This window comes from Colletotrichum siamense, assembly GCF_013390195.1.
Source record: "Colletotrichum siamense strain Cg363 chromosome Unknown KSG_Cg363_contig08, whole genome shotgun sequence".
In the NCBI taxonomy this organism is placed as follows: Eukaryota; Fungi; Ascomycota; class Sordariomycetes; order Glomerellales; family Glomerellaceae; genus Colletotrichum; species Colletotrichum siamense.
The window spans coordinates 3,051,359-3,067,083 of record NW_023501021.1 but is presented as its reverse complement, the minus strand read 5'-3'; the positions used below and the strand labels follow the sequence as shown (position 1 = coordinate 3,067,083).

General features: G+C 51.3%; 3 protein-coding genes across 3 annotated transcripts; all 3 read left to right on the top strand.

Annotated features, from left to right (window-relative positions):
* Positions 1-1,100: 1,100 nt before the first annotated feature.
* Positions 1,101-2,322, top strand: CGCS363_v012352 (uncharacterized protein; the record flags this gene model as incomplete). The annotated part of the gene is made up of 2 exons (XM_036644201.1): positions 1,101-1,277; positions 1,327-2,322. 2 exons carry the CDS (start codon positions 1,101-1,103, stop codon positions 2,320-2,322), a joined length of 1,173 nt encoding a protein of 390 aa, XP_036490913.1.
* Positions 2,323-4,440: 2,118 nt separating this feature from the next.
* Positions 4,441-5,699, top strand: CGCS363_v012351 (uncharacterized protein; the record flags this gene model as incomplete). Its single annotated transcript, XM_036644200.1, has 2 exons — positions 4,441-4,611; positions 4,671-5,699. 2 exons carry the CDS (start codon positions 4,441-4,443, stop codon positions 5,697-5,699), a joined length of 1,200 nt encoding a protein of 399 aa, XP_036491096.1.
* A 2,700-nt stretch (positions 5,700-8,399) lies between these two features.
* On the top strand, positions 8,400-11,555 carry FUB8-2 (Non-canonical non-ribosomal peptide synthetase FUB8; the record flags this gene model as incomplete). Its single annotated transcript, XM_036644199.1, has 1 exon — positions 8,400-11,555. One exon carries the CDS (start codon positions 8,400-8,402, stop codon positions 11,553-11,555), a length of 3,156 nt encoding a protein of 1,051 aa, XP_036491097.1.
* Between the last annotated feature and the right edge of the window lie 4,170 nt (positions 11,556-15,725).

Below are 15,725 nucleotides of genomic sequence, written 5' to 3'. Positions count from 1 at the left end.
GTAGTAGGCTCTGTACCGCAGGAGAACGATGTTGCGGCCCCAGAGCCCCATACATAATCAACACAAAACGATCCATCCCCGGAACTAAAAGAATTGGGCGTCAACATACAAACGGCTTTCTGATTGGACATGTCTCTCACCAAGTCATAATGAGAGAATTTGGTGTGGACGTCTGCTGTGGAAGACTCGGGTCGATACAAGTTGTGTAGGGAACACAGTCGCTCCCACTCGGGCAGCAACCGAGATAAACGCCGCTGTCCGAAGTTGTACTGACACAAACATCATCGCCGGGGCACTCCAGGGAAATGTCTGCGGAGCCAAACTCAGAAAACCGAACCGCTCAGTAAAACGCAGCTCTGACTCACCATTAACCTTAGGGCAGATGTCTTGAAATGCGTTCTGTCTTCTGAGGAACCTCATTTTTGCCTTTAAAGGGCGTGTTGTTCCGGTAATTTGAGGCGTAGCCTGATCATGCGCAGTTCGAGATACTTGCGCCAGACATCTCGCAATATTTATGAGAAAAAAGCCTGAGTAGGTTACCTGAATTAAAGAAAGCATTGTATTGAATTTTCCTTACACTAGATACCATGTCTATCAGACTCAAGGGAAAGATAGTTACGGGGATGACTCGGAGATATGAACAAAATTCGTAGGCGCATTCACACTTGTTTGACCACAGCCTTGTCTTAAAATAGCTTGACAGTCGCACAGAAGTCCAGCCGGCTTGTCGGATGGAAATGGACAAATATGTCTTTTTAAAAACAATCGCCGCCGCATCCGCTCTGCTTACGGTGAGGCTCCAGGGTCTTCATTGGCTTGATCGTCTACCATCACACTTTTCGTCTGCCGTCAGCTCCAAGGCTCAGAGCCCCTGCTATCTTGGGCGCATCTCATGTTCGCTAGCTTACTGCATGGCGCCCGATAAAACGTTCAGCTGGCAGATCCCAGCCACTTAGGTCACGACTGGCTGCTTGGATCCCACCATTGGTCGGGGCACCAATTATAACAGTTCGACAATCCCTTTGCCAGCGTTTTCTGTCGAAGTCAATGATCATCCTTTGGTTGCGCTTGTTTCTATTCCCTCCAAGGAGCGAGCAACTATGACTACTTGTTCTCAACCAAATTGTACAAGCTTAGAATCCCTCAAAGGATTTGACGATTATCTCCGTCAAATTCGCAATGTAACGCAGTTCAGAGAAGACCTCCTTGCAAACTGCAGCACAGAAATATGTGGTGCAATCTGGGGAGAAAGTAATCCGGATATATCTGGTATTGGAGTATGATTCTTTCCATTCCTAAGTGCTCGGAAGTGGCTTACAAATGAAGGTGTCTATCGGATATGCGGTGGAGGCAGCTCTCGGCCTGTTCTTTGCTACTGCGCTTTTGAGCATTCGGCAGAGAAAAGGCCCGCATTGGGAGTTCGCTCAGTTGGCATGCGCTGCTGGCTTCGAGGCATTCTTCGGATCCGCCATCTATTTTGCGATTTCACTTGAAGTTGCCGCAATCTATATGCTTGTAAACAAAGACTATGGGATCTCAACTGCCGGCTTGGGAGCTACTGAGGCGCAGATAATCTGGGCGGTCTCCGTCGTCTGCATTTTACCTTTGTTGTATCCGATGGCTCTGTTGTCAACGCATCTATACCATCCTGAGTCTGAGAGACAAAAGCCACCAGAGTCATCGGAGAGTACCTCGATCACATCAGCAGACGTTCGTCTAACCCTGTTTTCTCTGCTCACTGTTTTATTCTTCTATCCTTTCCTGTCTCAATGCATTCATAACTGGGGTCCGTCTCGGGTCGGTGAAGGCAAGGGCGCTGATGGTGAAACGCTGGCGACTGACGAAGAATGGAATCAACTTGAAATTCTGTGCCTCGACTATGGAAAAAGGCTCTCCGATGCAGAAAGCAAGTTCTTGGCTGTTTTCGAGCTTGTTTCTTCAGTTTTCATAATTCTCTTTGCACTTTGGTTGGCAGTTGCAGCCGGCGCTCGTAGAATGGCGGCTCAAGACCGAGCTTTCGGCGAGGAAAGATGTTTGACCAGGTTTTTCCTCCAGTTGCGAAGGCTGGTCAATCAATCATGGAAGAACTACGGCGTTATTCGAGCAATCTTGCTCTTGACCCCGACTATCCTGGTCGTCCCTTTGCTGTGGGGAATTTTCCGGTTGAGAGAGATACAATCCGCTTCGCTTGAGAAAGTGGGTCTTACATATACCAGCAATGAATGGGGATTTGGTCAGGTTGTCGGTATCATCATTTTTGCGCCGGTTGTTACAGATACGGCTTTCGCGGCGTGGGCAGCGAGATCGTTGCTCATAGTGTGATTGTGCTTACTCATCTCAAACGTCACAAATACTTTTACGTGGGAAATGTAGTCAAAACGATAAGGCATTGAGAGACTACCGTATGTTCTCACGGGAGCTATTGAACAAGTGAGATCCTAGTTCCCGGGGATCGCTTGAGGAGTAGATACACATAAACTACGAACATAGCAAATGAAGCGTATGAGTTGCCTCGCAGCATCCCAGGAATCCCTAGCAGGCAGTATAGTTTTGATTATGAAAGCAATAGCGAGTTCCGGAGGAATACAAATCCACGAACTATACCGTACTTATACGGGCCGCTGCCACGTGCTGCGAATTTTGCAGCGTATTGGTCTCTTGAGGAGAGAGACTCATCAGAGGACTCTCCCCCGGCGGGGTCAACCCTCTAATCTCTGAGACTTGCGGTGGCCTGAACCCCTCGTATGGTTTCGGTGCCTGAGGGCCTACGACAAGATTTGTAGTAGATGGACCTCTTCTTTTCCTCCTGAGGGGCCAGCAAGCACAGTATCTGGCTTTAAATCAGCGAAAATCTAAGCTTGGGGAATGCAACTTACACAATGCTTGAGAGAAACATGAGTGCAACACTTGCACAACCAGTGCTGACTCCAATCTGCTGATCTCTTGTGAGATCTTTCTTTATCAGTTTGCATGCTCAAGACAATGGAATGGGGCAATGGAGACCTACCTTGCATCACACCGCTTCCCGGTGGCGGTCTCGTTGTAGGCCTTGGTTTAGAAGTTGTGGACGTGGCGGTAGAAGTTTCCGTTGCCGAAGTCACTGATGGTTCATCGGTGATTGTTGTGCCAGGAGGTCCTGAGGTCAGCGTGAGTGTGGGAGCATCTGGTGGCAAAGAAGTACCCGGTGCTCCAGGGTTTCCAGATGCAGATCCCGTACCCGGTGCTCCAGGGTTTGCAGATGCAGATCCCGTACCCGGCGCTCCAGGGTTTGCAGATGCAGATCTGCTGGCAGTTGGGCTGAAATATGTACTTTCAAATGTCGTGCTTGGTTGTATTGTTGTTTTAGTTGGAGAAGCAGTTGGAGATGGTGGCCTTTCGGAACATGAAAATGCCGTGAGAGAGTTCCATACCATCGTCACACACCAAGGTGCGGCTCTCGTGCTGTCAAGTACCATTAGCATGGATTCAGTTGATTCCTTTCATGTTGTCAATTGAATAGCCTCACCATGACAAAACTGAGGTAGGGATAGCTGACAGAGCCCATCCCGCCGTTCGTGTTGTTCCATCATAGGCTGCTATGTAACCCCTCCAACATTCTGTATAAATGGAGCAACTACCCCTCGACCCGCAACACCCAACGTGGTTCTGATCTGTCGTACAGGTGCTAGTATCGGGACAAACCAGTCTGTTTCCACACGTCTTCTGGCCCGGTGCTTGCCTTTCAAGATGAACTGGAGGCAAAGTCACCACAGATTGCGGGGCATCCGATCTGACTGTGGGAGGCAATGCTACGAGAACTGCGCACTCAACAATACATAGGATGGCATGGTAGCAAACGATGAAGTTAAACAGCCTGCGCAGTTTAATCATGGCGGTGAATGTACGAAGCGAAGATATGAGAAGGAGAATGAAAATGAGAATGAAAATGAGAAACGAGGCACTGTCGCGCAATCCACCTGGAGTGGGTTTGAACTTGATAATATGACATTGTTAGCCGACAGCAGGGAGCCAAAATTGACAAATCTTCGACTGCAAAGAGTGAAGAAATTGGCTGAAGTCAATGTGACTTCCTTTTGCCTCATTCGGCAGCCTTGCGAGCTCCGAAACGCTTTCAGGAACGGTGGCTTTTTATTTCACTGACTTAATCTGCCTGGCCTCAACGCTTTCGTCAATATTGGGGAGCCTCACGCATCCCTTCGACCGGCTAGTTTCAGATGCCTTACAGCGGACATTTTGCCTACACGATCCTCAGACAAGAACGTGCGCTCTGCAGCTGAAATTTAAGACCAAGGAAATTGGACAATCCGTCTGAGAAGCCAGACTCTCTCCCTTGAGGCTCTGCGGTCTCGAAATCTTTTCTAAATCTTGGGCAAAGTCCTTTCTCACTGCTTTCTTGCGCGTTCTCGCTCGATGATCATCTCTCGCAAACAATCAAGCGCGATGGCCGCAGCAGTTCCATGCAAAGAACTCCAAGTTCTCAACGGTTTTAACAATTATATTGGGGTCGTGAGAGCACACACCAATTTCAGTATTGAACTTCTGGATCAATGCAAGGAAGAGATCTGCCATGCCATCTGGGGAGAGACTAATCCTGATATCTCTGGTATAGGAGTAAGTGCACAACAACGTGTTCGACGAAATGGTCGATTCTGACTCTAATAATTTAATAGGTCTGTATCGGTTATGCAATTGAACTGGCGGTTGGCTTTCTCTTGGCAGCTTTCATGATGTTTATTCGACAAAGACAGGGTCGAAAATGGGAGTTCCTTCAAATCGTCACCAAGAAGGGCCTTGAGGCCTTCTTCGAGTTCGCAATCTACTTCGCTGTTGCTATAGAGCTAGCAACAATTATCATGCTCGTCAACAAGGATTTTGGTATATCTACCGCTAATTTCGGGGCTAACGAAGCTCAGAATGCGTTGGCCATTGCCGTCATCTGCATCATACCACTCGTGTATCCGATTGCTCTATTGCCGGCACGAGTATTCCATCCGGAAAGCAACAGGCAGCATTTGGCGGACAGAAAGGCAGAAGATAACGAGAGACGTCATAACTTCAGACTGATTATGTTCTCTCTCGTTATCGTTCTGTTCTTCTATCCGTTTTTATCTCAGTGCATCCACAACTGGGCGGAACTTCGGGTTGGCCAGGCAGCTGGTGGAGGTACTGAAGGAGTGGTACTCATCACTGGAGAGGAGTATGAACGCGTAAAGAATATGTGTTTCGGGGATATTGATAGATTCACCGATGCGGAACATTGGTTGCTCGCCATCTGCGAGATCATAGCTTCCCTGCTATTGTTCCTCTTCACTTTATGGTATGCCATGGGAGCTGGCTTGCAGCGGTGGAAGGAAGGCGAAAAGTTCTCTGGAAAAGAGCACCAGGCGACCAAAGTCTTGTCAAGAACTCATGGAAAGCTTCAGAGAGGATGGCACGGTCACCGCGGCATGCTCTTGTTCTTGCCTATTACATTTGGGAGCTGCCTATTGTGGTGCATATTTCGCTTACGAAGGATGCAAGCTGCTGCAGCGGAACATATGGGAAATGATTATGAGGGAAACAATTGGGGCTTTGGCCAGATTGTCGGTATCATCATCTTCGCTCCTGTTGTTGTGGATATGGGATTTGCTGCTTGGAGTGCCCGATCTTTGCTGGGTTGGGGTGACTATGATGCTCTGAGTAGCCGGGAAAGCTTCTAAGCTTGGAGGGAGATAGTTGTTGATGGGAAACATTCAAGTTATTTTGTGAAGATGCTTTCATCGTAATTGAGTCATTTGTTCATTGCCATTCTAAGTTTCTCATCGTGGTTGTTCGCCCTCCCTGTTCCCTTTAAGTTGGCCAAGGGGCTTTCTACGGATACCGATAAGGTCCTGTTGCAGCTGCAAATCTTCATCGACAAGATACAGTCCTTGCTGATGCAATGCATCCCGAATTCTCGCTATTTGAGAATTCCCCATACTAGCTGCGCTGGTGTTTGGGATATCGTGATGCCCTCCAATTATGCATCGCGAATTCTCACCGCTCCTAGAGAGGTACTAACTGATCAAATCATCACATGGGACTGGATTCATCTGCCGTGCTTGATGCCCGTGGCTGGTGAGACTATTCCACGCTCCAACGTGTTACTTACACAGCGGCCGTCGGTCAGCGATGCAGTAGTCTGTCATCACTAAGACGCAGAACGTGATTTGCAAAGGATTTAAAAGGTTCTCCGGGTCTTGCAGATCTGATGCGCGACATGAAGCAGTCGACGCAGCGGCATAAATCCGCGACAGGTCTCTGTCGCCTCGGAAAATCAGCGCACTGAGGCCCAAGCTGTAACCCGGAGCGTCTGGTTAAAGTTGACGTGTCGTGCGGATTTAGTGCTGACCTTGCGTGCAATTCCCGGCGGCCTTGCAGGATGGAAGCGAGAGCGGGAAGGGTGGTGCTTGCATAGGTAGATCACGTACAGTTCCTGAGTGATCCTTAAGGATTGAACAATGACTGAAACTCTCTATTCATCTCAACTTACCGAGGTGAAAATAATTGAGATATGTGATTATCTATCTTCATGAACTATACCGAGCTTCAATTTCCAGATGGATGCAGGCTGCCATGAACGGACGGAGTTAACGATGGTTTGCAGATGAGAACAGGGTTCCGACCGAAGGTTACCGATCATGCGGTGACTGAATCATCCCAGCGACGGATCATCTCCCAGGCTGTGGAACAGGGATCATCAGCGCTACAGACGGCCCTAAGCAACCGAATTCCAAAGTCCGTGTCCGTGGGCAGCAGACTCTTCTTCCAAGTTCACAAAAGATCAGACTTAAAGACGAATTGGAAGTATTTCAAAAAAGAGCCGGTAGTTGGAAGAAAAGCTTTGATCAAGTCTTCAAATGAAGCAAAAGATGTGGCGGATGAGGTCATGTTCGCTGACGTATGCAGCCCCAGCTCGGCCAACTCTGATGATCCTCCACAGCGACGAGAAAAGCGCGAAGCTCCGTGATGAGTGGCTAAAGGCACCGTCGGCCGCTGTAACCCCAGGCTTGGCCAGGTACAGGGAGATCTGCAATCTAATCTGTTCCCGTGCGCGCCGCAAAAATGCCGGCCGCCTCCCGCTTACCGCCCTATCTTGATGCTTAGCTTTGCTTGGCTATGTGTGTGGCTGTCTGCACACTGCTGCAGTGGGATGGATGCCACCCAGAACTTACGGCGTACTGTTTCCTTGTCTGTCGTATCTGTCTTTCTGTCACATTGTCACTCTGTCACTCAATCTTTGTTGCCGTCCAGCCGTATCTCTTTCCGCTCCCCCCTGGCCATCTCATCTGCAAATGCTTCTATTCTCCAGTCTGCTGCAGTCCCCGTTGCCACTCAATCAGAGACCGTCACTCGGGAAACAGTGGAGATGCCTAGGCAAAAAGCCGTTCAGCTGTTCCCACATTTTGGCCCTGTTTCTCTCCGAGGCGTCCGAGAGAAGAGCGGATATCACGGCCCGTCCTAGCATCAAAGCTTGACCTCTCGATCGCCCCCACACAGCGTTCACGCCTGCAGCGCCGCCCACGTCTGTGTGAGCACGCACATCTCGTCGCACGGAGAGTCCGTCTTGTCAGGGGTTTCCCTCGTGTCCAAGCTGTCTTTCTGTTCTCTGGCGTTCCTCGTTCCCCCCACAGAAGTCGAGCTCCATCTGTGAGGAGCCGTAGACGAGTACCGAAAGTGGCCCTCTTGCGGTTTCGCAATCGCACTTGTTCATAGAACAAATGGAGCCCGGGCAGGCCCTGTTTTGACGGCCGAATTCCGTCCTACCTCCATATTTCGCCTCCACTCTGTCCGTCAGAGACCGCCCGCCCTCCCTTCAGATATCCCCCTTGGTGGATAAGCACTTCGCGGCTCGCCCCTACGCCACGACCGATCCTTCTTTCTTCTAGACTGAAGACCGGTCGGTAGGCTTCACTTACAATGAACTCCAAACAAGCCTCTCTCCTTCGCTCGCTCCCCACATCGGCCCCGGCGCACCGTTCAGCGCCGACCGGCCGATAGCGGTCCGGGAGGGGCATTCGATGTTTTGTCGTTGCAGGGCGGTGGGAACTGCTGGCCATGTGGGCATGACGTCGTCGTCTCATGTCTTCGCCGAGTTACTTCCTAATGGGCGGACGTGTAGGCCAAGGAAAAATGCCGCTGTGGTTCTGGACCTCACGGCCATGGCGACTCGTAGTCGTGAGGAGAGAGTTTTCTCTGAATGTATAAAGCCTCTTGCTCGGCCGCTCCTGACATCAATATCAGAAACAGCTCATCTTACTCACGCACAGTTTTCATCATTGAGTTATCATCAAGTTTACACATATACCCCTATTTGAACTACTAGTATCATTGATTTCATCACTACATCAACAAACCAATACCAGTATACCAACAACAGCATGGCCACGACTCAGTACGGAAAGCGCTTGATCCCTCAGGTGCTCGACGAGATCGCCAAGTCAGACCCTCACGCCGAAGTCCTCTCAGTTCCCCGCTCATCCAACCCCAAAGATGGATGGAGGAAGATCACCTACAAGCAGCTCGCCAACGCGGTGAACCGCATAGCTCACAGAATTATCGACAAGAGGGGCAAGCCTGAACCCGAAAGCTTCCCTACTCTCACCTACATCGGCCCCAGCGATGCCCGCTACATGATTGTCATGATTGCCTGTATCAAGGCTGGATACAAGGCGCTCCTGATCTCCCCCAGGAATTCGCATGAGGGCCAGATGAACCTTTTCGAGAAGACGGACTGCAACATCATCTGCTTCGACTCATCATTCAAGGATGTCATCCAGCCCCTTTTGGAAGAACGCCAGATGGATGCCATCATGGTGAGCTCCGCCGATGCCTGGCTCGACGAGACGGAAGTCCCCCACTTCCCTTACGATAAGACCTTCGAGGAGGCTAAGATGGACCCCGTCGTCGTTCTGCACACGAGTGGTAGCACCGGCCTCCCGAAGCCCATCGTCGCCCGTGTGGGCATGTGTGCTGTCGCCGATGCATTCCACGACCTCCCGGATTTCATGGGTTCCGAGAACTGCATCAAGTCTATCATGCTTGGCGAGCGCATCTTCCTGCCGATGCCCCTATTCCACGCCGCCGGATGCTACATGTCCACCTTTGCCGCCATCTACTGGAAGCACCCTGTCGCATTGGGCTTCATTGACCGCCCTCTCACCCCTCAGACCGTCTTGGACGCTGTTGAATACGCCAAGATCGACAACATCATCTTGCCTCCTGCCATTCTTGAGGAGATGGCTCACATGCCCGAGGGTATCGAGGCTCTCAAGAAGCTTAAGCGCGTGAACTTTGGCGGTGGTAACCTCGCGCGCGAGGCAGGCAACATTCTCACAAAGGCTGGCGTCAAGGTCTGCAGTGTCATCGCCTTCACTGAGGCTGCTCCCCTCCCGTACTTTTTCCAGAAGAACTTGGACCTCTGGCAATGGTTCATCGTCGACTCCGAGCGTCTGGGCGTGGAATGGCGCCAGGCCAGCGGTGAGGACGAGGACATTTACGAGCAGGTCATCGTTCGTAAGGATAAGGAGGATCCTCTCCAGGGTATTTTCTACACCTTCCCTGACGCCAAGGAGTACTCCACCAAGGATCTTTACCGCAAGCACCCTTCACTTCCCAACCACTGGATGTACTACGGCCGTGCCGACAACATTATCGTCTTCTCCAACGGTGAGAAGCTGAACCCGGTCACCATTGAGGAGATCGTTACTGGTCACCCGAGAGTCAAGGGTGCCGTTGTTGCCGGAGCTATGCGCTTCCAGCCGCTGCTGATTATCGAGCCCATGGAGGATCTCAAGACAGAAGAGGAGAAGGAGAAGTTCATTGACGATGTCTGGCCCCTGGTTGTGAAGGCGAACAAGGAAACCGTTGCCCACGGTCAGATTGGTCGCCAGTTCATCGCCGTCACCACCCCTGACAAGCCATTCCCTCGCGCCGGAAAGGGCACCATCCAACGTCCTATGGCACTGAAGCTGTACAAGGAGGAGCTCGACGAGTGGTACCAGAAGGCCGAGGACGGTTCTGACTCCGTTTCCGTCCACATCGATGTCAGCTCTCAGCAGACCCTCATCGACTCCATCGAGAAGCTCTTCCAGCAGACTCTCGGCAGCAGAGCGCTCTCCGCCGACTCCGATTTCTTCAGTGCCGGTATCGACTCCATGCAGGTCATCAACGCCTCCCGTCTCCTCCGCAAGGGTCTTGAGGCCGCCGGCGCCAACATTACCGCCGACGCTATCGCCACCCGTGTTATCTACGCCCACCCGACACCCAGACAGCTGGCTTCTTACCTCTTGGACCGTGTCAGAAAGAACACTGGGGTCAACGGCGAAGATGAATCTGAAGGCCCCAACCATGACATCGCCGCCATGGAGGCCCAGCTTCAGAAGTACACCCGCGACCTGCCCCAGAAGCAGGGCAACAAGCCCGGTCCTAACGACCAGGGCCAGACCATCCTCATCACCGGTACCACGGGTGCTCTCGGCTCGTACATGCTCGACTTCATGGAGTCCAACCCGGCCGTCAAGAAGGTCGTCTGCCTCAACCGTAGCGAGGACAGCGATAAGCGCCAGGTCAAGATGAGCGCCGAGCGCGGCCTCAAGACCGATTTCAAAAAGGCCGAGTTCCTCTGCGCCGATATGTCCAAGAGCAACCTCGGCCTCGAGCCCGAGGTTTACGACAGACTGCTCAAGGAGGCTGACCGCGTCATCCACAACGCCTGGCCCGTCAACTTCAACATCTCCGTCGAGACCTTTGAGCCTCACATCCGCGGTGTCCGCCACTGGGTCGACTTCTCCCTGCGCGCCGCCAAGAACGTCCCCATCATCTTCATCAGCAGTATCGGCACTGTCGACTCCTGGCCTGGTCCTGGCCCCGTCCCTGAGAACAGACTCATGGACCTGTCTCTTCCCAGCACTGGCTACGGTCGCTCCAAGATGGTCAGTTCCCTCATCCTTGACGAGGCTACTCAGCGCTCTGGTGTTCCCACCGCCATCGTCCGTGTCGGCCAGGTCGCTGGCCCTCAGTCCAAGTCTGGCGTCTGGAACCGTCAAGAGTGGCTCCCGACCATCGTCGCCAGCTCCGCCTACCTTGGTCTCCTGCCCAAGGACCTTGGCGCCATGGGTCTGGTGAACTGGACTCCCATCGAGGGCATTGCCAGCCTCATTCTCGAGGTCTCCGGTATCGCTGAGCCTGTTCCCCTGCAGAACATCAGGGGTTACTTCCACGGTGTGAACCCGCGCACCGTCGAGTGGGAGAAGCTTGCCGAGGCGGTCAAGTCTTTCTACGGCGACCGCATCAAGAAGGTCGTTTCCTTCAAGGAGTGGGTCAAGGCTCTGGAGGAGAGTGCCTCTTCCACCGACGACGTTGACAAGAACCCTGGTGTCAAGCTTCTTGACTTCTACCAGGGCCTGGCTTACAGCGGAGGAAAGGGTGTCGACTTCTCGATGGAGCGCACTGTGAAGCACAGCAAGGCGATGAAGGAGATGCAGGCCGTCACGCCTGAGCTGATGCAGAACTGGTGCAGACAGTGGGGCTTCTAAATTTGAATGAGGGATTGGATCGGAGTTTGGGTATAGACTGTAATGTGTAGTGATTTTAGCGAGCTACGAAAAGCAGATACAAATTTGAATTATCGAAGTCAACATAGTCTGTTTCATGATTGAATCGATTAGCTTGTGACAATTGCCAAGAAGAAAAGGCAGGGAGGCTTAGGCTTACATGGTGGGCGTCGCCTCCCTTGGGCATGTTGTGTGTCGCCAGTGAGACAAACACAGCCAACCGTGCGGCAAAATGATGCCGATTGTCCACACTGACAAGGCAGATTCGATTCTTTAGCATGCCTTCATAATGAATTCGCAAAATTCAGACATGAAATCACCATCCGTCATTTTGCAAATAAGGGCCCGATAACCAACGATGACGACGAATTACAAGTATAACTCGCTTAGTACGGATGATTCCGTTCGCCTTCTCCGACTGTCCCTGGCAGATGATCAACCTCACGGTATGCTCTTGTCATTGATCGAAGCTCGCCTTGATAATGAACCAGAATTTGCGGCACTGTCCTACACATGGCAGCTCCCAAACTACATCAAAACCGCCGACGACAGCTTCGTTCAGGGATCTGGCGAGACAATCGAGGTTGTTTGTGACGGAAAGACAATGAATATCTCAGAGAACCTGTTCAACTTCTTGCGTACTTCACTTGACGCTATCGGCGGCGCAGAGTCTGGGATGAAGTCTAAGTTGAGTCGAAAAGTTGCAGAAGTCTTCAGCACAATGCCGCTGTGGATCGACGCTTTCTGTATCAATCAAGCGGACTCCAATGAGAAGCAACATCAAGTCCTTCTTATGCACAGGATATACAGCTCTGCGCAGGAAGTTTTGGTTTGGCTGGGACCTGAACAGCCGGAGCAAGATGTTCTATGGATTCACGATGTGTTCATTCCGAAGATCGCCAAGGTTTCTAGGCGAAATCCTCGGTTTGTGGACAGATACCTCAGGAGAGATCCGGTCTGTAAAACGTCGGAAGTCCACTTGGAGTTGGGGCACGACGTGTGTTGTCGATGGGCTTCCGCAAAGACGACTCTCATGAAGTTCATTGGCCGTCGTCGATGGTTTGACCGCGGCTGGGTTGTTCAGGAAGTTGCCTTGGCTAACCCTTCAAGGGTTATGATACTCTGCGGAAGAGTCGGCTTGAGCTGGAAGCGCTTGGTTGCCTTGGCTCGCTTCCTTCACCAGATGGAATGGAATCGGATCCCAAGAGCGAAATCAGCATCGTTCGCACAAGTCTATGGGGATCTTCTGGCACAAACTCCTATCACTGAGCACACATGTGCTCTCAACGCTAAATTCGAGGGCCTCGGGGACAAGATACGCAAGATCAGTGAGATTCGCTCAACTCTCGAGGACGTCTTCCAAGGCACATTTTCGGTGACAGATGTCACAATCAATGCATCAGAAGCTCAGTTTGAGATAGCCTGGCTCTTCTGCGCTAATTTTGTGGTCACATCCCTTCGCTCTTCACGGTTCGCTGATGACCGCGATCACATTCATGGCTGTCTGGGTATATTGTCAACGCTGTTACCTAATAGTGGTCACAGTCTCATCATACCCAACTATGAGCATTGCGTAGAGGAGGTTTTCGCCTCTACATCAGCGCTGTTCATTACCAAAACGCCACTCCTGATGGAACTATCACGCGTCGGTGACCAACGTAGTCGCCGCTATCCCAAGCTTCCATCGTGGGTTCCCGACTACTCCATGCCGCTATCAAACATACCCCCGAACGATAACAGACTTCCCATCAGTCGTCCTCTAGAATGGAACCTGGACGTATTGGCGAGAGAAGAGCGAGACATATGGGGTTGCCGAATAAGACGTCCAGTCTCTGAAGGATCCAGTCTCGTTTTGTACGGGACGGAGATCGGAGTCATATCGTTCGTAGCTCAACCAGAACGCCATCAATGGCTGATGAGGGAATTAGAGGCTGAGGTAGCTCAAATGGTTGTAGATGTCGGTCCAAACCTGGGCCCACTTCCTCAACAGAACTTTTGGGATGCCCTGGCGTCAGCAATTCTTCGCAGCTACATGATCCAAAGAGGAAATCGCTTCTTTTCCTTCGATTTTCGTGGCCACCTTATGAGGCTGTGCAAATTACCTGAGGACGGCTTCCTCACATTTGGCGATACGCATGGACGCCTGCTCCAGCGGTTTCACACAGAGGCCTACTTTTATCCTGAGTCTGGGAGAGATGACCAGATACTGGAACAGCTTCGTATGCTGCACTGCGCTTTCTACATGGCACCATTATATGCCGATTACCGAGTATTGGATCAACTTTCCTTTAGAAGTATGTTTCTAACCAAGGACAACGGGATGGGCCTTGGTCCTTCCTCAGCCTGCGAGGGTGATCGTGTTTGGCTCCTCGAGGGTGCCCGGGCACCTTTGATCTTGCGAAAAGATGAAGGAAGAGATGATGGCCAGGAGACCAAAGGGCTTTTTGCTAGGTTTAGATTTGTTGGCGAGGCGGATGTGCGAGGCTTCGATATCAAGACAATGCATTCGACATCAGAGGAGCACCGAAAGTCATTCCAACAGATCCGCATAATCTGAAGCTCCACCTGGCCTAGAATGATTAGAAAATTGTCTTGCCGCCGACAGATAGATGCTAGTAGTGCATAGTTGCTTGCAATGGACAAAAAGTATCATTAACATCATAAGGACAATGCATCTTGGAAGTGAATAGATCAAAAAGTTGCGCCGAGGGGGAATCGAACCCCCGGCTCCCCGACGCTGCTGGATGGCAACGGAGAATTTTACCACTAAACCATCGGCGCACTTGATGTCTGAAAAGGCTAAATTGAGAATACTTGACTCCTTGCTTGTCCGGGGCTCTTGATCAAGGTGATTTCCTGCGAGTACTATGAGCTCATTTGTCTGAGCAGATATTCTTAGCCGCGAATAACCTAGACCTGCGGGGTTCGACTCCGGTAGTGTCCTTAACCTGACCGATCGTTGACCCAAATCCACGCCGAGGACTGCAAAGCCGCAGGACGACCACCAGCAAGGAATCCCACATGTTGCCTTCTTTCCCTGGAATCAGCAGCTTATACCCATGGTCACCGGTCCCTTGCGTTGAGCTTCCAGTCGAGACCCTCTTGGGCTTTTTGTCCAAAAGCTAAAACGCCTCCGCCAAAGTGTGGTCCCTCCTCCAGACACGATATGAGATTATGATTTTCTCCAGTAAGTTCAAGAGATCGATCAAGAGATCGATCAAGACTCTCGTAAAACCCAAAGGGAAGTACAGCGCGATGAATAGCCAGACCAACCCCGGTGGTGGCGCGAGAAGCCACAGAATAACGACGAACTGTGGAAGAGGTGGGCTCGCTATGGGGCATGCTGACAGTGTCCCGCAAGGATACTCTGTCGATGGGTTGTGGTTCATGGCATTTGGAGATAGGTGTTCAGAAAGGATATCCATGGCAGATGTTGGTTGACGTTGCCGTTGTCGTGCGAGCGCACTGAATTTGAGTGAGACGTGTTATTGAGCGATGGCCAGTTAAGCTGTACTTGAATGTGGTCGCAGTAGCAGATGATAAGTATGGTCGTCTTGTTCGTGTATCCATCTGGGCAGCGGCGCAGCAGCCAAGCGACACGAGCACTCAATGCTTCTGAGCGCAGAGCCGATTTGCCGGTAAGCTTGGCTTCGAACTCCATTGGCCTGGTTACGAAAGAAAGCCCGTAGCTTTGGATTTCATGGCCCAGTCGGATTAAGAGGGTTCTTGCCGTGGGAAAATCCTTAAATACATTGTCCATCTCCATTGGGGGGAGGAGATGACGTGTTTCCGACCAGTCCATAGAACCCAAGTTGTGGTTGACATGGTGCTACTCAGAGACGGGCGCCTACCCTCCTCATAATATTATTGAGTGAGATAGCTGAATGACATCGCAAGTCCCAGACCAGCCTAAATCGCTTGAGATCACAAATAAGTAAGTAGAATGGCGACAAAGGGATCCTTCTTCAGTGTCAATAGTCATTGTGGCGGTATGCACATATGCCTCCCTTTGAACTAGAAAAGCAATCGCAATGCATCTCCAACTTGCAACTCCGGCCCAAAATACCTGAAAGAGCCCCCCTTTCTACGTAGTCCACGAGACTGTTTGTGAAATAGAGCCGATGTCTTCGCTATCTTCTCTGAATCGGTCTA